Source organism: Rhea pennata, chromosome 4 (genome assembly GCF_028389875.1).
Source record: "Rhea pennata isolate bPtePen1 chromosome 4, bPtePen1.pri, whole genome shotgun sequence".
Lineage (NCBI taxonomy): Eukaryota > Metazoa > Chordata > Aves > Rheiformes > Rheidae > Rhea > Rhea pennata.
Genome location: NC_084666.1, coordinates 9,899,981 through 9,926,377, shown reverse-complemented (window position 1 = coordinate 9,926,377; position 26,397 = coordinate 9,899,981). Strand labels below are relative to the sequence as shown.

At 39.3% G+C, this 26,397-nt stretch overlaps 1 protein-coding gene across 3 annotated transcripts in view; it reads left to right on the top strand.

Moving 5' to 3' along the window:
• The first annotated feature begins 1,902 nt into the window (after positions 1 to 1,902).
• The window catches only part of ZFYVE28 (zinc finger FYVE-type containing 28), a 153,995-nt gene continuing 129,500 nt past the window's right edge, over positions 1,903 to 26,397 (top strand). For 2 of the 3 annotated variants that reach the window (XM_062575258.1, XM_062575260.1), the window contains exon 1: positions 2,018 to 2,245. In XM_062575258.1, coding sequence (XP_062431242.1) covers positions 2,207 to 2,245 — 39 coding nt within the window. In that variant the 5' untranslated portion in view covers positions 2,018 to 2,206. Of the gene's footprint in view, positions 2,246 to 26,397 lie in introns of all 3 variants that reach the window. The other variant, XM_062575259.1, reaches the window with a different exon arrangement.

Below are 26,397 nucleotides of genomic sequence, written 5' to 3'. Positions count from 1 at the left end.
AAACTAAGACATACAGAAACACCTTAAGGATGCTGGACATACAGGGGTTCTTAATAGAAAGAACTTTGCCTATGACTGTATTTAAACCAGTGTCATTATTATCATCAATGCTTTAAAATATACACATTAGGAATAAAATCCATTGTTTTATGGAATGCACCCCTGTTTACATACAGTCATTTAGGAGAATATACTCTCTAATTACTATGTATAAAAATGCTATCAATTTGTATGCTGTATAAAATTGGTATAACTCTACTTCCATGACCTAATGTAGAATTTCAGGAACTGACCTAGCTTTGTTTTACATTGGAATTTGGAGATTCTTTTGAAAGAATTATATACAATAAGATCACCCACAGCTGTAGGGATTGGTCTCAGTGACCTGAGATATTCCCTCAGGTTTCATATTCAGTCCTGTGTTCCAAGCCTAGAAAGACTGTGACTGCATTTCCTTGGCCTTCATGCAAAATTCAGCCAGATCAAGTAGTTTCTGCTCAAAATGGAAAAGGTGTTTTTCTCAGCTGCATGCTGGAAGAAGAACCACCGAACAGGGGGTGCAGCTGTCCCTGTGGATGCCCCTGCCATGCCCCTTCTCTCTGGAACTTTCCACATCTCTGACTGGCATTTCAGCACAACTGAGAGCGATTCTGGGCACAGGTCCTCTTCTCAGCGGACTCCTCCGGTACGGTAGCAGAGCATCCGATGGAAAACACATTTAGACTCACTGGCTATACATGGGATCTCATGTTCACTTTTAATTTCAATCTATTTTGATATTTTGTACACTTACTACAAGTGTTTTACTCGACACGCCATTTTTTATTTCGTATCTTGTGAACCTTCCAATTGAACATTCACTCTCCAATATGCTCGGCAAGTTAAGTTTTATCAGACTTATCACCAGGCAGGCAAACCACAGGACAGCCGAGGATGGCTTGCTGCTCGGTCACAGCGACAGCAGCTACAAACTCCGGGAGCAAAGCGCACCATCCCTGGGCAGAGTGCAACACATACCTGTGATTTACACTGCTCGTCTTGGCTACTTCGCGTACAAACATACAATAAACGGCTGAGGTAGTTACACGCCTGCCCGGGGCACCTGGCGCCGTCCTTCTGCGCGGCGCGCAGCAAGCGTTTCGCCCGTTTTTGCTTTAAAAGTGCCCGTTTACGGCCACGCGCCCGGATCAGATCGCAGCCGCCTGCTCTTTGCTCGCCGCCGGGATGCCGCGAGCGGCTCCTGTCCGCCTGCCGCTGCCGCGGCACCGCGAAGCGCCTCGCAAACGCGGCCCGCGACCGCGCTGCCGCCGCCGCCGCTGAGGTAAGTGCGCGCTCCCGCGCCCGGCCGCGCCCGCCGCCGGCCCCGAGCCGTTGCTGGGGGCGCGCGGGGGCTGCTGGGAGCTGTAGTTCTCCCGCGCGCGCGCTGCCGTGACGCAGCAAGGACCGAGCCGGGGGGAAAGAACTACTCGGCGGGGAAACAAGATGGCGGCGATTGTTTGCCGCCGTTGCCGAGCAACTGTTCTCCTCCCCCCCCCAACACACACACCCCTCGGTTTTCGTGCCCGCGAAAGACTGGAAACCATGCAGCCGGTTCGCGAGCGCTCGCATGGCGCTGACTGCCATTGTGAGAGGCTCCCGTCGGGACCCGGGCCCGCTCGGCGGTGCCCCTGGGGAAGACTACAGGTCCCGGCGTGCCCCGGGCCCGGGCCGGCCCTGGGGCGTGGCATGCTGGGGCACGTGGTCTCCGCGCGCCCTCCGCGCGTTACGCAAATGAGCAGCTGAGTGGGCGGGCCGAGGCCACCGGGGGGGCCGCCCGGGGTCGCGATCCGATTGGTCGCGGGCGCGGGAGGCAGCGCGGAGGGAGAGTGCTGCTGCCCGTGCGCATGCGCCGCGCGGGGGAGCCGCCGCCGGGAGCGGGCGGCCGCGCAATGTTTTGGGGGCTGTCAGCGAGGAGAGGCGCCGCTGGTGCCGGCGGCCGGCGGCCGGGCTGAGGGGAGCGCGGACCCCGCGGCGCCGCGCTCCGCGGCGGCCGGCAGCCTCTCCCCTTGCCTCGCCAGCCGCGGGGCGCCGCGGCGGCGTTTGGCCACCGCGGGAAGCAGCCCGGCGAGAGGCAGGGCTCTCCCCGGTGCCCCGGGCAGCCTGCGGCGCGGGCGAGCGGCCGCCAGCCCCCTGCGGCGGCGGGGCGGGCGGCGCGGCGGCCGCGGTGATGATGAACAGGTTCAGAAAGTGGCTCTACAAACCCAAGGTGAGTTGCGAGGAGCCGTGTCCGCCGGCGGCGGGCGGCCCCGCTCCGTGCCCGGGCGGCCGTTGGCGGGCGGCCGTTGGCGGGCGGCCGTTGGCGGGGCAGCGGCGGCCCCTTTCCCCGCCGGCGCGCGGGCTGCGGGGGGGGGGGGAGCGCGGCCGCTGTTTTCTAGGGCTTTCTGGGCAGCGGAGAGCCGCTCGCGGCGCGGCGCGGGGAGTGAAGGTGACTGAGGAGGCGCGTGGCGGTGCCGCCCGAGCGGGGCCCTTCCCCGCGGACTCCCCTCGGGGCGTGCGGCGCTCGGTGGGGCGGTTTGGAAACCCGCCGCCCTCGCTCCCGTGTCGCCCTCATCCCGCGGCTCGTGAATTAAAGCGCTGAGCTGAATGCCTGGCAGAGGAGTGCGTCTCGGCGCACTTCTGACTATATGCTGTTTCGCATTGCGAGCTGCTGAAAAGGTGACGCGAGGTTCAGGCACAAACTGCATTAGTTTCGTTTAATTTTGGACGTGTCTTGCTGAACGCTGTCTGTCGTGGTTCTAGCGGCGGCTCAGCAGAGACAGCGGAAAGGTTTGCAAGGCACCTGCCTGCAGTGAGCCGGAGAGGAGCGTTTACCAGCGTGCCTGGAGCAGCTCTCCTGCTCGGAGAGGAGAGATGACAAAGCAGAGCGTGTGCTTCGTTGCCGTCCGGACCTGACAACAAAAGAGGCCGGAGGCGAGGGGAGGCTCTCCCCGGCGCTGGGGGTCTCCTAGGAGGACGCTCGCACTAAGGAGTCTCCAGAGGCACTGCAGACCTGCTGGTGCGCTCCTGGGAAACTGCTACCCGCTCCGTGCGGGCTTTGCAGTGAATAGGTAGCTCTTTGTAATCTCTGGATTTTTAATTTTCAGCTAAACTCGTGACAGCTGGTTTGTGTGGTTTGTACTCTGAACTTGGAGAGAGAGAGAGAGATTGGACTCTGTGTTTTCCAGTGCTCCTGTTTGCTATTAATATGATCTGTGTGTACATGGGAGCTTTTAAGGAAGAATTTCGTTTAATAGGTTCTGTAGATGAACATTTTCTGCCCTTTGTTCTTGCTTTGGAAGTCTTGGAAAAAATCCAAGAATCATAGCTTGCTTTATAATGAAATTATCTTCTGAAATAAGTGAAATAACTGTCTAAAGAATGACCTTGTCTTACATGTGATGTTTGGATCATATATGAAGACCTTTACTGACTTTGAACATTTATAGTATGTTGACTGCTGAAATGTCTAAATAAAAAAAGGATAATTGTACACTTTATGAAGTACTTCACTTAATTTCTGTTCCTATGTGTCACTACCACCTATTTTTCTTATGTTTTAGTTTCTATAATAATGTTAAGTCTCATGTTTTTGTAAGTTTTCCACATGCACAGTTTGTTTCCCCCAAATAATAGCCAGTATGCTGGGATTTTAAAAAATATTGAGATTATACTGCAAAACAAAAGTTCAGATTATACTGGCTTTATGGTATTTCATATGTAGTTATAACTGACTAGCACTGCTGAAGAATACCTACTTGTCTGATGTTGCTACAAACAACTGAAAGGCAAATTATTTAGAGATTAAGTAACTGAAAACACAGTAACAAGTTACATGCAGCCATGTTACCTTCAATAAACTTTACTGTTTGCTTATGTTTTACACCAAGGAGCAACTGAGAGAGGAGCAATTAAATAAACAAAAAGGCAGTGTTTAAATTCAGAATAAATCATTGCATGTATATCTTTTGTCGCTATCTCTTTATTAGCACTATCTCTTTATTAGCACTAATTACATCTGTCATTGTTTCCCTTTTTAGTGAAGATTTCATTTTTTAATGTAAAATTTGTTTATGAATGTACTATTTCTGTGTTGTATGCTTTGTATTTGGTACCCAAGATATGTATCAGATAGCATATGACTGTATTTTTCAGTTTTTTATGGGTAAAGGAACTATCCAAACCTGTTGCATGACACTGAGTCTCATAAATTAGTAACGTTTGCAGTCAAACCATTACTATTACTTTAAAAACAGGACTGTCCTTTTTCTTTCTTTAAAAAAAGTTACCTGAAATATAAGCAATTGGTGTGCATCCCTGTGCTTTCTTTGCAAATAGTTTTTGTGAGTTTCAGTCACTTACTACATTGCTTTTCGTACTTGTACTATATTCAAAATGGATTAGTGTTCAGTATAATAGTACATTTTCTTTCAGAAGCAAACATTTTTCTGATGTCTGTTGAGTCTTATGGATAACATAATTAAATATATAGAAGCTTGAATAGCTCTTTTGGTGGGAAGTAGGATTCAGGAGAGTATGTTTAGGGATGCTACTCAGACTGTAATTTTTCAGGTATATAATTTACTTTTCTATTTCATCAGGGAATCCTAGGAATTCCAAGGACCCTTCCTGTAAGCTTAGTGGGTTCCACAGTCTAACTTGAAGTGTTGTTGAATGGAATGTTTTTTGAAGATGACTTTTTTTGGATATTGATTCTTGTGGGAGTTATTACCAGTAGTGATCTGTGTTGCTTAGTTATAGCATTCTTCTAGGTGCTAGAGATGTTAAGTGCATTTTATTAGATATATTTTACTTCTACATTCTATCTGATGGATAATGTTTCTTTTTTAGTCTTTCAGTTACTGATTTCAAATAACTAGGATTTCTGCATGGCTGCATCGTACTGGGCACTTGGCTTACTCCTCTAATTGTCACTTAGAGATTTTTGAAGGTGGTAGGGGAATATGATAAGGAAGGTGTGGGAGATGATGACGTTAGAATGTATTAAAATTTACACTACTGTCCATTCAGAAACCTGAATATATGGTTAGTTTAATCCCACTTTTATAATTCTATGTTGTAAAATCTGTAAATTAATTCAGCTTAATCTTTGTAAATAGAGAGCACCAAGAGTGGGATAGAACAGATATTGCTCTTGAAGAGCAAAATACAAAATTAATGGTATCATCCTCAACTTACTGTAAGCAGAAGGGTCCTGCATCTGGACAGAGGCATGTTCTAGTAACTGCTACACCTCTAAACAAACTAAAGATGCAAGAAGAAACGTGGTATAGGGAAGTGGAATATCTTGACTAATGTTCTGAGCGTCACAAAAACAATATGATTTTTAGATTCTTAAGCAGTCTCATACTGTCTAGTGCTCTTCAGACTCTTCAAGTGTCCTTGTATTTTAAAAGATTTAATGTCAATGGTAGGAGGAAACGGAATAAAGTGAACAGTAGTGGCATGATCTGTGTAGCGGGTAAAAGGAATTGCTTTTAGCTGATGTATTACTGATCTGTAACTGTAGATAGAGCAATGAGATGGTTTTATTTCTAGCTTCCTTGTCACAGAGATTGTTCTTTAATTTTAGTGAACGTTTTCCTTTTGGGGGCTACAGATTCAGTGTATTAGGTTTTTGGAGAGGGGTTGGGCTTCTGGAGCAGGAGAAAATGCAGAGGAGTAAGTGCAAGCAGTTGTGTTCTTGAATTGCAGCACATTGGTGGAACAACGGTTACATTGTTTGACCTCCTTAGGTGTTGCAGGCTCCTCCCAGGCAATGCTACCCTTTGAGAGAAAAAAGATGACTCCTTCTATACTGAAATACTGCATGCATGCACAGATAGATATAACAGAGATATTTCCTGTCATTTCAGGGAACTTCTTATCTTGTACCTTTTGCTGTTAGAACATTCCACAGATGTTAGGTCAGAACTTGTTCACAGGCAGAATCTGAATATCGAGCAAAAAAATGGAAACCATTTGGTTTTATAGAGTTTTGGAATGTTTTTGCTATCAAAAGCATTCAGAACGATTTCCATGGACATAGCTGCTTAAGTTTTGTGAGCAACTAGAACAGTGGGTAATTAGCTCACTGGTGTTAATGTCTTAAGCTGAGCTCGAAACTATTGATGTTTTGAGAAGGATCAGATTGGTATTTGATACTTGTTTCCCCTTTCCCCTGAAAGTTCATCTCTAACCAAAACTCTAAGATGATACTTTTATCTGCTTAGTGTAACAGACTAGGAAATCTTGAATGTATGTTTATTTGTCTATATTTTTATTTTTAACATATCACTTACCTTATGATCTGTATCTACAAATCTTAATTGTTTCCCAAAGAACAAAAATAAAAAGAATACCTTCTTTTTTTAATCTTTCAGATGCACATTCACTACCATAATACCTTACTCTTAGTTTCTTTTACCTAGTAAAGGAAGGGAAATGTCTTGTGACAGATCTTAAAGATTCATTAGTCTTTAAAGTTTACACAAAATTCATAACTTAAGTATTTGAGCTATTATTTTGTGGATGCTTTTGCAGATTGAACAGTATTCACAAGGCTTGAGTAACCTGGATATTTTGTATGTTTTTTTTGTTTGTTTTGTTTTGTTCTTAAAACATCTCTCTCATCTAAAAGTGACCAAGGCCCATCTCTGCTGTTAACTTGTGTCCTAAATAAAAGGCTCTATAACAGCCATGGAGACATGAAGATACACACTCTCTGAAACATGTGGAAAAGATCTGCTGAGTACCTGCTTGTCAGTAAATGCTCACTCATGGCTACAGATCGGAGCTGTTTCTGTAAATGTGTATTCTCTCCTGTGGGAATAACTTGCTACCCTCTTGGGTGTTTGTTTTGATTTTCTTTCTTTTATTCTGGTCATTACTTTCTTTAGAAGGTTGGATTATCAGATGCATCCTCAAGAGATTGTTGCTTCCTGTTAATGTGTTTCGAAGATTGTAGTCTTTGAGAAATAACATTTAGGGATGTGTAGAACTACAAGGAGTTGGAGAAAGCTTGTTTCTGTGTCAGCATAATGCCTCTTTCTAACTTTTATCAAGGTCGTCTTACTAAGCTACATTTTATGACAGAAAGCCATAGCTAGTAATGATTGCTATTAATAATAATTAAGGAACATTGTATAGATAAAGAAAAGTATAGATATGCTAGTTCTAAACCAGGCTTTTAAGCCTGAGATAGTAAATGGATGTCTTGGAAGAGGATCCCATGTAAGTAAGCAGATGAGAGAACATTTCTAGGGGGGATAGAGTAATCCCCTAATGTACAAAGATGATAGCCAATGACAAAAATACATTTTTAAATTTAACCCATGTGCAAAGTAATGTGGAAGTTGCTATAGGTCATCTGATTTAAAAAAAAAAAAAAAAGTCCTAGGTTCCTAGGTGGGTGTTAAACAAAGCAAACAGTGCACATAAGAGAATCTCACTCAGTAGTGTTGTCAGGCTTGCTTTGTGATGGAGCTGATTCAAAAGAGCAAAAGGAGAAGGGAGAAATTAAAATGACTGTTTAAAAATTGACATGGTGTATATGACAAGATCTTAGAAACTGTGGAAATACCTTAATTTATCACTGAAATTTCAGTTATTTCAAATCAATTCCACTTTGCTTGTTGCTTGTTTGCACATGCAGTGCAAGGCATAATTCAAAACTTTGTCGTTATCTTTTGTGTCAAGAAGCATTCCCCTATCTGCTGATGGATCATTTGGCAATTACTAATTTGAAACCACATTTCTTCTTGTAAAACATTGACATTTACTCTTCCCATAGAAAAATAAAGCAATTAAAACAGTAAACTAATTATTTGTTTATACAGTTCGGTTAATATACAGATGCTTCAAAGCATGAAAGGTATACAGTGCAGAAAAATGAATCCTGTGACTCTTGGAACTTATTGCTGAACCAAAAATATGTGGATAGGCTTCATAGAGCTGCTGGGCTCTTATCGATGACTCTAAAGAATAAAATATGTTCTTTTTCAGGTAGCAACATAGAGGGTGTTTCAAGCAAAGGGGATGGTGTGCAATCAGGAATGAGTGAAAAACAATAGGAATAATCAAAGCTGAAATTTATTTGGAGTGTTGGAAAAAGTTGGATGTGAATAGGAAAAGAGAAAGAAGATCTTTGAAGATGCAAAATGGAAATATGTACTTTTGATAGAGAAAGGAAAGATTGTAACAAGATTAAATATATACAGTCTTGAATATATACTTCACTTACTGCAAAGAGCACTTTTAAAGTTGGGTCAGTAGAATGGGATGCAGAACAAAGAAGGATTATCTTAAGCAAGGTGTTTGGGTGGGCTGAAATGTCAGAGATGGAAAAAAGATGAAGCTACTGGAGTAGCCAAGCTACTACTGAGACTAATTGTGAGGAAGATGATGGAAAAGGATGGATGATACTATAGGCTTATAGGTTGAAAGAAACTAGTATCTCATTTTAGTTTTCAGGTCTTAAGTGAAGTATTTGCTCTTTGCAGGAGAGAACTAGAGCAAGTTTAGTCTTGAGGAAGAACATCTCAAATAAAACTATTTGGGTGAAGAGTGAAAGAAGCTGGGGGGGAGGAGGGGAACATTGCTGGTATCATACAGTAAAAAGCCTTTGAGCACAGCTGTTTGTGAACAAAACTTGGTAGTTAATGCAATGTTTCCATTAACATTTAATGACTTCCAAAGAGACAAAGAATTGGGAGTCTTTCTTACTTAGGGAGACAATATTGGATTTTTTTCAAAAACTTTCACTATTTTCATGATCAGCTTGTTGATCTCACTAAACTATCCACTCAGTTGTCCTTGTTGCTACTGTCTGATTAGAGGCTGCAGCTATTGAACCACATTAGACAGCAATATTGATAAAAAATCCTACAGAAGGCAACTTAAAAATGAATATACATTATTCTAGTTTCAGGTTCCGCATACAACTGCTTCATTTTCGAAGCACCATCTAGTGGTTTGAACACAAGCGTTGAAGCCAGTAATACTTCACTGTTCTAGCTCTGCAGCTGACTGATAATAACTGACTGATAATTACCTGAGATTATACTGTTTCTTAGTCTTGTTTTACCTGTATATAAATAAGGGGAATAGGTAACTATGGCAGTTGTCTGTTAAGAGAATTGCTTGGTTGCTCTGAAGTACTCCAAAAGGAGAGAAATACACACCTCACAGAACTACTTTTGCTGCAGTTTACTGTAAGCACGATCATAGCATATCAGAATAGAGGTCTGTCCAGTCTGCTGGTTATCTCTTTCTCTGTATCCTGTAAGAGATACCTACGGAAAAAAGATGAGATGAATGGAAAGTGATATTTCTCCTGGGCTTTCTTTTAAGCTTATAATAATCTGTATGTTAGGAACTTGCTGAACTGTAGATTGTACTCTTAGAACTTAATAGCCTGCGAACATTTTTCCTTAAATTGTCTAATCATTTTTCAATCCATTCATACTTTTGGCCTCTGTAATGACTACTGGTGCTTAAAGCCAAGTCTTATGCTAGTTAGGTAAGCATTTTATTTGTAAGCTTTTTCAGGTATCCATCAGTGTTACATAATGTGTCTTTTGTCCTGCTGCCTATCTTCCACTCTTCTCTTTTAATTTGGATGTTTAGATTCCCTCTTTTTCCACAATCACAATTCAGGAAAAAATACCCTTTAAGGATCACAGTGCATTTTCCTGGATTCTTTGAAAGAATGACAATACCAAAAAGACTGCACTGGATCATGGAAGTTTTAAAATAGATGCTACTAACAAAGCTAGTTCTGTGGATAAAAAACTGAGTTCTTTGGAAAGTATCCACAGGCTTTAAGCTCTGGAAGTTAGGGTGCCTGAAGAATATTTTCTTATTAAACCATCCAAAAAAAAAATAAATGTAGCAAATATCCCCAAGGTGCTCTATTTGGTATGACAATGGTACACCATTAAAATAGTTAAATGTTCTGGCAACATTCATTTAAAATCTCATCCAGTAAAACTATTTGTAAATAATGATGTTAATTTAATTGAGGATTGAACGGATTTGTTTGACTCATATTGAAGGATTGACCAACCTTCACAGTGCATGTCAAAGTAGTTTTATCAAGATCAGTCCTTTCACTGGAGGATGCTGCTTCATTGGAGTCTGCCTTATCTATCCTTAGCTGAGTCTTTGTTTTAATCTTGAAGACACAAAATATACCAACACTTTAACATTATGTCTAAATTTACAGACTGGGTATCACTGGTTTAATAGCTATGCCTTCTTTTCCATTCAAGAAGTAAACTGCTGCGTTCCTTACTGGCCGAAGCATATGAATCCTGTAAAACTAAAGGTATCTCAAAGTTAACAAAACTTTGACTCTTAGCCTGTATATGATGGATAGAAGAAGGTCTGCATAGCAGAATAGTTTCCTTCTGTTGAGGCAGTGTCAATTATTTGAAAATACAGTAGTGACCAAGGTTCTAATATGCTTTATAGAGCTGTATAGATCTAGGATACAGGAGATAGTGAACTTTGAGTGGGTAGGCGAGAGGGAAGAGAGGATTGTCAATATTTTTGGACAACATAGATGCAGCCTTCCAGTCTCAGGTTTCCTTTCTGTTATAACTGGATAATCTTACTTATTTTGATTGTGTGGGAAAAACTTCATACCCTCTGTGTATGGTTTTTCTTCTGTTCTACTCCACAGACTATAGAATTTCCCTCGTTGTCTCTCAGTAGTCAGTGACTTTTTGTGTTACTTCCTCAGGTCTCTAACCTGGGAATTCTTGCTTCTTCTGATCCCATTGACAGTGGTTCTGTTTACACCTGTTCCTCTCTATTCACCACCTTTTCCCTTTTGTAGTATTAATGTTCTTGATAATGTTTAAGGATGAGATAAGATGGCTTTTACTCTGAAGAATTGATAGACATGGAATTAGTTTATGAAAGGAGATAAGATTCTGCAGTAACGCAGTAAAAGAATATAATGCTCTACAGTAGTGAGGAAAGTTGACCTCTGAGAATGTTATACAGAGGTTGCCTCTACTTCTTCCTGTCTTTGTAAGACCACTTCCTCCCCTCCTCCCAGTTACAGGGCCTTTATCCATACTTGATAGCCATTTAGAATGAAAAATGTGGTAGCATCGTGTCAGTTTGATGTAATCCGTATTAGGTGAATGAACGAAAGGAAAACTCCAAGGGAAAAGGATGCCGGAGGGTGGAGAAGTGAACAAGATAAGGTGGAAGAAAATGCTTGGAATAAAAATGTTTAAATAGTTTGAGGGAATAAAAAGTGAGGGAGGGTTACTCTCCTTCCTGGTCTTTCAAAATACCTGCTTTTTATTTTCAAATGGGACCTCACTGAAGCTAAGCTGAGGTGATGCTTATTCTGGAATCTGTTAATTTCCAGCATCAGTACTCTGGTGCTCTGACCTCTGCAAAAAAAAAAAACGGTTGTTGAAGCTATAGTTACCAGATGCTCAGGGTGTTCTTCTTTTCTACTTTGTATTCATCTCATGCATTAACAGGTTTACAAATGAAGATGAAAATAAAACATTTGTTGAAATTCTGAGGTTCATCAGATGTTCAGAAAAATCAAATTATTCAACTTATTGTTTCGTTCCAATAGAGAGATGCTATATAGCTAAGCATGAAAGAGGTCTTGCTGTTTGTCTAAATGTGGCTTTGAGTGGATGTTGGTCATGGAGGAATCTTTTCTAGGAGAGCTGTGGGTTCTCGTATCAATTTGTTGTTCTTTCTCCTGTAAGCGCTAATCTTTTGGCTGAAATTACACATTGCTGAGTGCATGTATGCATTCCATTGTTGTACGTTATTTGTATGGTAAGAACATGCAAACTCTAGCAATGGGACTAAGAGCATATCAGCATGCTGCTTATCTTATGAATTCTCTCAAAGCATTGTCATTTTTTTCTGTATTTTAAAGATTTCTCTCTCTCTCTGTGTGTGTGTGTTTGTAGTGCCTGCACTTCTGAACATACTATTTAATGTTTTTGTAAAGTATTCTTATAAAGCTGGATTAGCATACCTGATCTAGTTGACAGCCTTACAAAAAATGTCTTTACACTGGAAGTAATGTCATTTTATGGTGCAATATGGAAGCCCTTGTTGAATAAGGAAGAGTTAGTAGGATGTAAGGAGTAGGGAAGAAATATGAGTTCAGGACGAGATTTTGAGATTTTTTTTTTATGACTTACTTTGCCTTGTATTTTAAAGTTATTGTGTAGGTCATCGGTAACTGGCTTTGTTTCTGTCCCTCAGTGATGACTGGTGCATGTTCATCTTTGAACACAGTGGTTACTTGGTTTCGTCTGTTTAGTTTCTACAAGGGCATATGGTGCCATGGGGTGAAATGTATTGCATTCTTTTAAGTGGATTTGCATGATCCATAGACCCATTAGGTCATTGTGAAGATGTGTTAGAATGTTTTCTATTTATTTTCTGTCAGTTTAGTATTTATCTTGGGGAAGTCTGTTCTGAAATGGAACAAAGATGTAACTTTTTAAGCTGATGTTCTTCTTCTTTTTTCTTTTTTTTTAAGGAGCCACAAAGTATACTTTTTGGTATAAACAATTAGAAAAAGCTTTTTTTACTCAACATTAGAAATGTCCTGTTAATTTCTTGATTGTGTGTGTGTGTGTGTTTTGATTCCTATGTGAAACAAGTTCGTTGCTTAAATGCAGCTGACTTGATCAGTGCTTAAGTGTAATCATCTTAGAAAAAAAGAAATGGACATCTCATATAGTCATTTTTTTTGAAAACAGTGAATCCTGTAAGGCTGCCACAAATAGTACTTCATGAGTACTCCTGCAGAGTTAATAGGTAACAACCTTTCATCCCAGAAATGTTAGTTTTAATGGAAGAAAGCCAAACACAATCTCTTCTTAAGCCTGGAGTTGTCTGTTATCTGTCAGGTCAGGCAATGAAATGCTGTGAGGCTGGTTTCAGGTCTTCTTTTAAAAGAATACATATATATACTATATATATATCCACACATGTAACACATGCACATATGTATAAGTGTTTGTATATGTAAAAAGCTTCTATGTGGCATCTGTGCATCTCTCAAGAACAAATGATCATTCTCTCTAGCTTTCAAATAGGGAACTGAGACACAGAGATTAGATGACCTTGTTCAGTGCCCTCAAATGCAAGTCAATAGCCAAACCAGCCAAAAAAGCTTGACTGGGGATTTCTTACCCACTTTTTCCCCCTAATTTGCCACTTTTCCCTGTTCGCTACCTTGCATGAGATTATTTTTCTTTTTGGGTTGCAGTACAATGATGTTTTTATAGCTGAAACAGAACAAGATTGTATGTGCTTTGCTATTTAAAGATTGAAGTGCAACTTACTGTTGCCATATGTTGAGATTCACTGTCCAGTTCTTGTTTACTGATGAGAACATGTGGGAGACATGTAACAGTGATTCTCAACTACTCATTAGTCATGGTTAAACCAATGCCTCAATTCTCATGCCTTCAGTCATTTCTGTTGGTTGTCTTTACCGCAAGGGAGAGATCGGAAAATCGTTGGTGTATGTTGCCATACAAGGCTTCTGGGGAAAAATATTTTTTTATTGAAACATTTCTTTGACTTGTGTGTGTTGGGGGGGGCTTTCAGTACAATAACTATCAATGAGCCTTAAGTGCAAGACAGAAGTCACTTATTTGGAGTGGAGTATTTTGTTTAAAGATGTTAAATTTGGTTTGTGTAAAATTAAGCTGATAATATGGTAAATGCCAAATAACAAAATATGAATTGAAAATATCTCTTCAAAATGCTAGCATCTGTGATTATATATAGGCTTTGTAGTGTTATCGGGAATGACTAAATGCAACCTTTGAACTTGCTTGCTACAAATTCTTTTGCTGGAAAATGAGTCTGTTGATAGTGACTCCGTATCAGAAGTCTGATTACCTAACTCTGTGCTTGTATACTATTTATGACTTCCTTCTTTTACTGGCTAACAGGCAACTTATCTATTATCATGAGTTAAATCTTTTGTAAAATACTCTAAGATATAGGTTAATATATTTGTGTAGTAACGAGCCCTTCTGAGCAAAAGGAGTTTTCAGTTTTGGTATTAATATATGACCTACGAGAAGCTTTGTAAGTTTCTCTTGCGAATTTGAAATCAGCCTAAGATGATACTGCTTCTACTGGAAGGGCAGAAATTCTGCCAGTCTCCTGGTCTATCGGCTCCTGGCTGCGTGCTCCAATCTTCTCTATACTGCTAACGTTAGAAATTGTGTGGCCGTGTTTTGCTTTGGGTCAGCTTGCTACTACTAATTGAAAACTAATTTTATTTTTTTATGTTATTTAGCAGAGTTAGTTCTAAGCTTAATCAGGGAGAGGGACAGCATAATCTCCTCTTTTGGTGGCAACGTGGTCTTATACCAATTGTAATATATAATTTTATATTATCTTATACCACTTGTGAAATTGCATTTTTCAATGTCTTTGTGCTTATGTCTTATGATGTATTCATAATATAAGTCAATAGAATGAAGCCTTAATCCAAAGATGTAAACATTTAGGTCATACGTTTAACATACTTCTATTGCTCTTGGTTCATGCATGGAGCAGTCTGAAACCACTTTGAAGTATACGTGAGACTAAGAGTGGGATGTGTGACGAAATTATTTATTATTTATAACAGAGGCTCGGCCAATATCATTTTTAGGTGACACTAAATTATAGACTATGTAGAGAATGTTAATTGAAGTTACCTTGCACAGCTAACGTTTGCTGGAAGCCAAGCTCAGCCAGAGTAGTGAGGGAAAGTGAGCTATGAAAGGGCAGGATTTTCGCATTCTTAAACTATTTAGCTTTTTGAGCTGGCTGCTCTTTTCAACAAGAATTGTGAAGATGCTGCAGTACTTAATGCCCTATTGTCTGCTTGGCATGTGTGTTTTCTGTTTCAAGTTCTCTTCAAGAATTATCAAACCTAGAATTTGCTAATTTGGGTTTTGGAGCTAGTAAAGCGAAGGATCAGCTAATTGTGCTAATTCAACATTTTTCAACATTTTTCAATTAATTTCAGTGACTTTAAAAGCCTTTCCTTTATTCATTTTTCATCAACTGGCTCAGCGTTAATATATTTAAGTGGCAGTATCATCAGACAATGTTACATTTTTTACATTTTTCATTGTGTGTTTACTGGAATGAGAGATTTAAGAGAACTGCAAGAAATGAGAAAAGTGCAAATTCTTGTTAATTTTCACTGAAACAATAGTAGTCTTTTAATCTGTGTTTTGCTTGCAAGCTAGCAGATAAATCTCTGCTATGTATAGGAGAATGCAGTGTTAAATATAAAAATAAGGTCTGGGATGCAGAGGCAGAGGTAATCCTGTGGATTGTTTCCAAGCTTTAAAAGACTGTCTGTATCAGCCACTGAATTCTGCATTGTGTGAGTTTTCTAGGTCTTTTCACAACCACTCAAAATCTCTAAAAGTTCTGCTATTTTTGAGGAGTTATTCTTAAAGCAGCAGAAATTTCTAGGGTGATTCTTTGCTTAAGCCATAGTGGAGCAATATGGACAATGATACTGTGGTATGTGTTTTCATATGCGTGTGCCAGCTTTCCTCACTTCACATGAATAGATTTCCAATGTGTTAGACCCATAAGGAGAACTGAATCTTAGAAGCAAGAAAAAGGCAAAAATATGGACAAGTCTCCCTAGATGTTATTCCCATTCAGAATCCCCTTTTCTGGAAACAAGAATTTCTTTACTGGTGGATAAACCTGTGTTAAGGGAAGTCTAATCCTAACCTGCTTTTAAAACTATTTTTAGGGTGTTATTTCCGAATTCTAATTACCTCTGAAAAATAGATGAATGATTTTTGAAGAACATGGGGATAGAATAGAAACTGTCTATAAGGTGTGTTGGAGCACCCCCTGCAGCCTCATTTAAATGAGCTTAGTAATTTTCTGGTGATAACGATATGAATATCCAAAATGAAAAACCCTCAAACCCAGGTACCTTATACTGTTCTACAGGCCTATCAAAATACAATGGCAGACCCTTAGGGAAAATGATTAATTAGCATATTTTAGACCTTTTGTGTGTATTTTTCTAGTGTACCTCTCTTGAAAAGAAAGCTCTTGGCAGCTGTGTGTTTTGTTTTATTTTATTTAAATTCACTGAAGTTCAGGCAAAGTGACGAATACCAGGTCCAATGGAAATTGCATGAGATATAATTTTTCCATTATGCAGAATTAAATGCTATTTAATAAACTGAGAAAAAAAGCTTAAGAACAACTCCTCTTTTGGAGTACCAGTTTACTGCCTTTACTTTCCTAACTCTTGGAAACTCGTGATCTTATTTGTTGCTTGAAAGCTACACATTCAGCAATAGAGAAATCATTGGTGTCATGCTGGGACGTTGTATCAAGTCAAACTGGGAAAGAATATGACCAAGTATTGCCAATGCTATGAGTTTTTTGTTTGTTTGCTTTTTTTCCAAATCTTTTTCCCCCTCTAGTCTGCTGTTCAGCAACCTGACTCTGCTCAGTTTATCACTTCATAAGCTGCAGTAGTTAGGCTACAAAATGTGGTGCATGATGTTCAACACTGCCTGACCTGTAAACATCATCTAATTTATTTTCATAAGTGAATACTGTTTCTAACATATACTAACTCTTTCATATCTTCTTATTAAATCCATGTCACTAGCTATATACCAGGATCATGTGAAGTTTTTTTTGGTCTTTCTTTAGCATCTTTAAAAGATTAGTTGTCGTTATAATATTCTGAATCTGTGAGAGCTAATGAAGCGTATGGGAGTCTTCTCTGCATTGTCTATGCGAATACCCTTACTTTAGTGAAAATTGTTTTTGTAACTTTCATACAGGATGTTTAAATGTAATGCTGAAAGCCGTTTCTTTTTGTTTGATATCATCTGATATGTCTAGAGATTGATTGTAGGTGATTAGAAATTTTCAAACAGGTACATTTCGTGCTAAAATATTTTACTGCATACCAAACCACTGAAATGGTAGCTTTTTTTGGAACTGGAATGTGGAATCAAACAGAATAATACTCTAACAGTTAACTGCTATCTCTTATTATTCATGCATATGTTCAGGAACATACCTGTGTAGACAGAAGTCTAATTGTTGCCCTGTGTATTTTAGTCTATCTAAAGTTAAAGCCTAACTGCAGATAATCTTAAAGTTACAGAAGTCAGGACCTTAGGACTTATCCCCACTCCTGCCCCCTGTGATTGCAAACTTGGAACCCGTGGAGTTTTCTTTTCCATCCAGATATATCTTCTTGGTTACTAGGTGTCACTGGAAGATATTTCCTCTTCTGACATCTACAATATTTACATTCAGTCAGGCCATGCATCTTTTGTTGAGCCGCACTCTCTTATACTTCAACAAACTTTGAATGGCATATAGGAAAGCTGGGTAGTGTCCTCAGTCTTCTAGTTTTAAGACAGGCCACCCTGTTGATTTGAAGAATGCCTGGTGTTAGTCAGGCTGCTGTTCCATTGCAATTTATGCCTTTTCAGGTCAGATTCTCCTAACACAAATCTGGAGCAAGCTCTAAAGAAATGATGGGTCTGTGTCTGGAAATGGTGAAAAAAACAAGTCCATGATAGCTCTTTACTAAGACTGTTTTAAACTGTTGTGGTACCACATTCCGAATTACCTTGAAATTGTCTTACATGAAGTTATTTCATTGCATGTGAAAATATGTGTACACAATCCAAAATAAATAGCACAAGTCTAGATGTTCGTAAAAGGCATGTTTAGTCTACAAGATGTTAAAACTGACAGGTCTGTCCCTTGGAGTTCCTTATCTGCCACATATGTTCAGAGACATTTTTTTTGTAGACTTTACAGGCCATGTGGCTCAGAGGGATCATCAAGCTGATGTATGCAGTTCTTTCTCCTGGAGCTACCACACAGCTTTATTTGACTTCATTTTTTTTGAGTGAAAATATATTTCTTGTTAACTTTGTGAGGAAGTCACCTCCATGAAATGGCTTACTAATTTGGTGATACAAATGTTTTCACTATTTATAGCAACTTCAGTGTTTCATTGGCTTATGTTAGCTCCGAAGAATTAGAACTTCTCTCTCATGCCTGAATATTTGTGTGTTTCAGTGTGAGGTGTCACTAAGTGGAACTTAAGTATTTTTATCAAATACTTAAACAGAGAGATGAAATGCATACTGCTTACTAGTGGATCTTGATTTTTCAAGTGATTGATCCTGAGAACCTCCAAGAAATGTAGTAACACTCTAGCTGCTTTTTTTTAGGAGTAACTTTAAGGAAGCTGGTTGCCCTGAAAGTTTTTGAATACGTCTGTAGTAATGTTTCAAGAAAAGATCTTTGCAAGGAAGAGAAGAGGGAGATTAAATCGACTCTGAACCTTGCTCACTCTCGTTTTTGGAGAGTGACTTGGTCATAGGGAGCTGTATTTTAGCACAAGTTGCCTTTTCCTTTGTTGCGTCCCATTCCTGGTTTATTGTACAGAGCTGCTGAATCCTAAACTCAGCAAACCTCTCTCCAGCCTATAAAAGAAAAATTGCCCGGCTTTGAGTGATGATATTATATAGCAGCTTTCTGCACCTTGTAGGTGGATTTGTAACTACACAAAAATTACAGAAGGGGTGAGGTTGGAAAGGTACTGTGGAAATTATATGGTCTAGCCCTCCTGCTCAAAGCAGGATCACCTAGTACAGACTGCCCAGGATCGTGTTTGGTTGGATTTTTGAATATTTTTAAGGATGGAGATGCCACAGCCTCTCTGGGCAGCCTGTTTGGTAACCCCCAAAAGAATATTTTCTTATACCTAAATGGAATGTCCTGTCTTTTAAATTATGCCCATTGCCTCTTGCCCTTTCACTGGATACCACTGACAGGGGTCTAGCTCCATCTTTTTTACACCCTCCTCCCATCAGATATTTATACACGTTCCTTGCTAGATTCAACTTCCAGTGGACTTTGTCTTTCTTAACCGTGTCCCTGCATGCTCAGTGTCTCTGCCTTCCTCGTGAGTCACCAGTCCTTGCTTCCACCTCTTGTTCACTTCCTGTTTGTCTGAGGTGAGTAGGGAGCTGCTTGTCCATCTATGCAGGTCTTCTGCTACCTTTGCTTGACTTCCTGCTTATCAAGATGGACCATTCCTGAGCTTGGTCCAGCCCTCCTGGACCCTTGTTCTCTCCAGGGGTGTATCCCATGGGTTCTTCCAAGCAGGTCTCTGAACAGAGGCTGAAGTTTGTTTGAAGTCTGGGGTTTTGATCTTGCTTTTCACCTAGGAGCTCCATAAGTTCATAAATAGATACAAATAATACTACAATATTAATATCATAAAAATCTGGCTCTGGAAGAGACGTCTCACACTGTAGCTCTGAGGCAGAATGTATACTGAATGTACCTAGTCCATCCCTGATTTAAGTTTGCCTAACTTGTTCTTCAAGTCTTGCAATAAAAATAGCTTGCACCATTTCTTTGGGCATCCAGTATTCTTCTGCCTTGTAATTGGTTCCTGTATGACACTCAACCTCAAACACTTATGCTATGAAATGATCCAGCTCTTCTCTCTCTCTCTCTCTCTCTCTCTCTCTGTCTGTCTTTCTCTCTCTCTCTCTCTCTTTTTTTTTTAACTCCCAAATTGCTGGGAGGGAGGAATCTTTCATAACTTTTCTTGTGCTTGAAAAAGTGTTACTCTTTTTTTTTTTTTTTTTTTTTTTTTCCCCTTGTCTTATTTGCACTAAGCAAGCTTCCCTGCCCTTCCCACCCTGCCTCCTTTCCCAAAACAGCTTTGTAGGCCAAGGTTTTTGAAACCTGTTATTTTTGGTGCTCTCTTCTGCTCCATCTCCAGTTTGAGATTAGTTCTTTCATCAAACTTGAATGACAGGGCTTCAACTAATCTATCCAAAGTGCTGTATGGACTAGAATGTGTATCTACAGTGACTTGCATATGATGTTTTTGTTGTGTTATGACATTGATTTATATTCAGTTTGTGATGTTTTAAAACTATTTGAACCTTTGCATTCCTCATTTATTAGATGCTTTTTCTTCATGAGTCCTTTCCATGTGGCAGTTTTGTACAGTATCATCCTGTTGTTTTTTGGATCATATCTGCTAAGACTGTGAGCTTTACTTGCTGAGGCAGTTGACCCAGTCTGACAGCTCTCTGTGGTCATTTTGCCCTCTGTCACCCCCACTGCTTCCCCAGTGTTGGCTGTGGCATTTGTTGGGAACCCTTGCTGAGCTGACTCAGCCAGCCTTGCTGAAAACTGCGAGTTAGTAAGGAGAACTGACCTGATCTTTCTTCTCTTTCCTTTCGTTGGAAAGCTTTTTCTTTTTTTTCTTTTTTTTTTTCTTTGCCAGATTAGCTGCCTGAGTCAGTTTAACAACAAAGGGCCTGCGGAGCTGAAGCTGGTGCAGGAACTTTATGGTAGCCAGCCAGATACACAGAAGTGAGGGAGGAAAAACCAGAGAAATGGGGTTATGCTTTTGGCATCAGCGTGTTGTAAAGTTCAGCAGTAGAACTGGGTCAGTTTATTCTAATATAAATTCTATTCCAAAGTGTTTTCCATGCCTTAATACTATCTCCATATATGTAGACTATCAACACTTAAGTTGACTAGAACCAGGCCCATGATACCACTTGAAACGTACTTGGGTTTTAACAGCAGACAGTATATACTTTAAGTTACACAATTAGTTTCTCTCATGGCAACTTTATCTAGATCATGTTTCTTTAGTTTGTTTATAAAATTATCAAATGGGACAGCATGAAAAGATTTAGTGAGGGAAATGGGTAGTTCTCCTCCTCCTGTATCTGCTAGACCAGAGATACTTTTGAAGAAGGGAATTAGATTGATTTCATATGATATGATTTAGCTTTGATGTAAAAATGATGTTGGTAGTTTATTAACTTACTGTCCTTTCTGAGCTTACAAACTGATGCTTTAGTAGGTTTTTTCGAGTATCTTTCTAGGTATCAGCTTACGCTAAGTTGTCCATAATTTTCTGATTTGTTCTCCCTTAACTCAGTAATAGTTTTTTCAATTTTTATTCTCCAGTCATCTTTAGTGTTCTCTGCTCTTCCAGGAGGTGATATTTGGCTCACTTTCTAAATCTTCTAAGGCGAACTTAATTGGGTACTACATATCTGAATAATATTTAGATTAAAAAATAAATTATTTGATAAATCATCTGTGTTTATTTCAGCACCACAAGACACCTTTTTCTGGACCTTCCTGAGTTTCTGTTAGAGGAAACTTGTTGGTACTTTTCGTGCTGTAATATTAGAGAAATTAACACTTCCAGGCCTCTGAGTTCATGAACTTATGAAGCACAATTAAAACCTACACATTCTCTTATATTGAATGAAATTGCCTCAGGCCGAAAGCAGAAGGGAAATGAAGATCTGAGAGATGCCCTAAATACACATGAGGTAATCAAAGCCATTGAATGAGGCAGTAAATGAATGTGTTTTCTTTTGCTATGCAAAAATGTCAGAAAATAAAAAGGCTATTTTTTTTGGATCCTTTAATTAAAAAGGACAGCTTTTAACAGCTAATTTTCATATTCATTCAGTGACTGGAATTTGATCTGACCATATACCTTGCAAAATGTTGATTCTGTTGCATTTTAAGTTTTCTTACTTTTTTTTGGGGGGGGGGCGGGGGGGAGAAGGAAGAGAGGAAAGAGCCTGAGGAATTGTCAGTATAGGGGGGGAGAGGAAGGGAAGAGACAACTGAGAAGATTCTTTTGGGGAAAATATCAGCTCTTCGATGCTAAACTTTTGGTTTTGGATACTTTGAATAAAACTACGTTTGTTATTTTAACTTGTGACCTGGTTTGACTTCTAAAACAGATATTTGCGGCATCCTGAAAGGTTCCGTTTTCATGAGAACTTAGCTTTTGTGCTATTGTTAGCAAAAAGTGAATGCTCCATAAAAAGTTATGACTTTCCCTTTTTTAAATGAAAGTAGTTCAAGTCTGGAGCATAGCTATTAATTCTTATGTGTTACTGTAGTATTAGTTTAGAAGTTTCCAGAAGGTATTCATAAAATTGATTAAGAAGGAATGCAAGATTTCTGTCTTTTACTAGGTAGTTCTGTTAGAGATGCTTGCATATGAGGAGAGCCTGGGGCAGGATTGCTGCTGCCTCTACCAGTCTTACCTTTAATGTCTGTGTGCTGCTGCCTCAGAGCACACCTCAAACAGCATTATTTTCTGAAAGCTTTGGAAACAAATTTAGAGTGACTTTTTGCCTTTTTCCTTTGCAAACAGTCTGAGAACATTTGCAGTAATGTAGGCCTCGCAGCAGTTGCAGAGAAGTGCGAATATTGTCCCCTTTTCCTATAAAAGGGAAGAGTTATTGGGAAAAGTTTCAAAGGTTAACTTCAGCCTAGTGAAGCTAGTCTCCTCCCAAAATCACAGGGGTGAAAGAGGCTTCGGCAGAAAACAATGTAGAGCATCTATAGCTTAGTTTTGGGCTGTCTTGTCACATAGAATTTTTCTCTCTTATCCTCCACTGACTACTAAATTGAGAGTTGCATTCCTACCGATCTAGTGCCTGTGAATATCCCTTTAGAATTCCTGAAGCAATTTGGAGGAATTGACAGTATTATCATTTGAGGTATTATAATTTTTTCCACAAGCGGCACTTTGAGTTCTTGCACATGAAATAATTACTTTAAAATTTTAGAGATACTGGAGAATGGAAATGAGTCATAGCAGTCAATTTGTATATGCTCTACATGATTTCTCCAGTTTTTGACCTTCACTAAAATCATTATTTTGTAAGAAAAATCCAAGTAAGCCTAAAAGACACTAGAGGTTTTGGTCTGTCTTTCCACCTGGTCTTTTTATCTCTTGAACAGCATCAGCTGTCCTGAAGCTTTCTTTTAAAGGCTACATGTTTTTCAAGAATAAAAAGGTGTGTTACAAAATCTTTTTAAATAAGATTTCCCACCATTTGTTTGTGTGTCTTGTTATCTTATAGCTTTTGTAAATGTAATCTGTGTTGATGCCAGAATGCTACTAGTGGTAGCAATTGCCTGAAGGTGGAATCTAATTACTCTGTCTCAATAAATTCACACTTGCTAATGGAATTTTTGTCTGAGGACTGGCAAGTATTGCATCCCTTTCAAACTAACTTACTGGTTTAGTTGGAGGGTTGGACAAAAATAACTTGCCAGGATTGGAAGATCATGTTATTAATATAGCACTTTTAATGTATTTCAACATCTAATTTGGCAGCTATTAGTAGGTATAATTTTGTTGGTATTTTTGTTGTCTACAGGAAAAACTCTGAGAAAGAATCGTTATCTTCTGTTTATTGTTTCTCACCAATATAAAGGGCTTTGTGACAGATTCTTCTTAATACCAGGAATTAGACAAAATAACTTCTTGAGGAAAGGCAGCTAGAGTTGTCAGGCCCCATTTGTCATGGTCACAGCTGTCATTTCTCACAGCTCTCGGCAAAAGAGAAGGATCAGCATCATGGCTTGGCATTTCTGCCTTCTTGTAATTTAACTACCGTAGGTGATTGGAATGAATATGGTGTTGCTGTGGGTTAGAGTAGGCATCAGGCTGGTAACTGGGCTTTTCCTGGGGTTTCTAACCCTCGATGTCTTTATTTTCGTTGCCTGTATCAGTTTAGTTAAATCTAGTAAGGGTCTACACAGCTATTACATTTACCCTTTTGATCATCTGTGTAGGTGACTATCAAGTAAAAGTCTAGATAGGGCCAGCTCAAGACTCCTGAACAGTTTAGGCCTCTTTCACTGAAAACTCGTCTGAATTTGTCTTGGTTACTGTACGTACTTTACATTCATTCATGTACTGAACTTGTATAGCTTGAGTTAAAGTAACCTGGGGAAGAGTAACTCAAACTAGGCAGAGTGGCTAGACTAGCCGATATTTTGTCTTATTTTTATCTCCATTCTCTCACAGATCTGAACATCAGCCATGTTTGGGTTTTAACTGGTATTTCTAGTAGCTTTGTCAAAAGAATTAGTGAAATCGAGCAAAAAGGTGTATGAGAATGGGGGGGGGGGGTGAAACTTGTGTTACAGTTTGAACTAATAGCCAATTTGTCATAAGAAAAATGCAGAAGCATGTCTTCTAGATATGAGTTAGTCCAGTTATAGTAATTTGAATACACATGGATGTTGCTTCACTTCTGTTTTTCCCTTCAATGAACTTTGGTTTTGTTTTTGCTTTTTGTTCTGGGAATATATATTTTTTTTTGACTACCTTTTTCACAAGTTTAGTTTGGCCTTAATATGCTTTAAAAATGATCAAATCGACCCTTCTTAGTACTTTCAGTCTGTTTAGGAGTCATGTCATTTTTTTCTTTCAAATGACTAGTTTGCCTACTTTGCTGTGATGTGAATGGTTGTCAGTAGTGTTATCTCTTTCTTACAGCTGGAGTCACTGAAACAGCAAGGTTGAGCATTTTAAATATTTAATTTAATGGATTTACATATACATTCTGGAGAGTTTTTTTTTTTCTTAAATCTCAAATCTCCATTGAAAAGTCCATAATCAGCTTAATATTTGGGGGGAGGGGCATTTTTCGAGCCCAGTCTTCATTTTAAGAAGTTAAATTAGTCTGGTTAACAGATCAAAAACCCATTGAAGCAGTTGAGAGAAGGTCGGTCTTTTCTATTTTTTTTTTTTTTTTTTTTTTTTTTACATCTTGGCCTAGCAGTCTCTTAATATTGAATGCAGCTGCTTTGTGAAAGGAATCATATCTGATATATAGGCTGTCATTATTTTAATTCATCTGTGCATACTGTACCTGAGGTATTCCTGCTGGTAGGTGGAGACCGATTATCACAGAACTGAGGTTGGAAGGGATCTCTCAAGGTCTTGCAGACCCCCTGCTCAGAGCAGGGCCAGCTTCAAAGTTTAGTTGGGTTGCTCAGGGTCACAGTTATTGAATATTTTAGTTTTTGCCTGGCTGAAGTAATTGCTGTTAATGCACATGTTTTTGCAGTTAGTGTTGTAATAATTCTGTTTTTACATTGATCAGTGAGGACTTAAATCATTTAGCAGGAATAACTTTATTAAGGATTGCTGCAGATTGGATAAAAGGAAGACCAGAAGTTGATTTTTACTTTATAGAGTGTATATATATATATATACACACTTTATAAAGTATACAGTATATACATAGGGTATGTAAAGTTTATATGTATATAAATATATGTTAATTTAAATTACCTGATATCCAACAGTCCAGCAATCTTATGCCCAAGTGGGAGTTCTCAGAGCCTTTGGCACCTGGAAGTCCCATGTACCAAGTGTATAGTGGAGTAACCCCAGCTGCTGCCTCTTTGGTGTAGTCTTGCTGCCAGATCAGATTTGGCTGCTGTTGCACAGATTCTGGTTGCAATAATGCCCTGCTTCTGTCATTACTGCACAGATATTTTGAAGCAATTAAAAGGAGCTTAGACCATTCTTAGTTCTTTGACAGATCCTTTTCTTTTAGCATTATTCTGATTTGCAATCCCCATGTCATACAGGTTGAATCTTTTGTCTACAAGTATACCTATAATTCTTCTGAACTTCTGTATTCTAGTTTATCTCTTTTAGTTTGGGTGACTGTTCAGTAGGTAGGAATTAAAACAAGCCCTCAAAAAATGATAACCAAATTAGAATCACTGTAATCTCAAGGCAGCAAACAGGTGAAGCTGTTCAAGTGCTTGGACACCTAAGAAATGTGGAAGTTCCCTTCTGTACCTGCTTCTTTTTTTGACTTGCTCTTCTATTAGTAATTTAGGGAAATACAAATCTGTAGAAGAATAAGTAGTTATTTGAAAACTGTCTTTTCCTATATTTCCAAGGAGGCTGTGTTTTTAATGGTTGTTCAGTTGGATCTGATGCAAATTACGATTTGTTTTGAAATTAAATCAGAAATTCCAAATCTCAAGCAGAGTTTCCTTTGAGTAATCTTTTGTTTTTAAAATTGTTAAGGGGGACTGAACTTCTGAAAATCAATAATTGGTTCTTCTACAGCAGAATAATAAACTTGCTATGTGATAGCCTGTTGTGGCCCAAGAGATTACAGAGTCATGGATGTGTGTGAAAGAAGAACAAAAGAAAGTGACACTTCACTTGCTTTACGAATCAGGATGGGAATTGAGTTGGTTGTGTGTGTGTTGTGTGTGTGTGTTTTTTTTTTTTTTTTTTTTTTGCTTTTAACATCTGCCTTTGTCTTTGCATTTTTGGCTTAACTTTTCAATATACAATTTGTACAGGTTTAGTTTGAGGGAGAGTCTAACATGCATTATAGGTTATTGGGGGCAGGAGCAAAGGACGCTGTTTGTGGTTTAAGAAATCTCTGAGCAGTTTATTGCTCTGCTGTGGACTGTCCATAGAGTCACATGTTCATGCAGTGCATT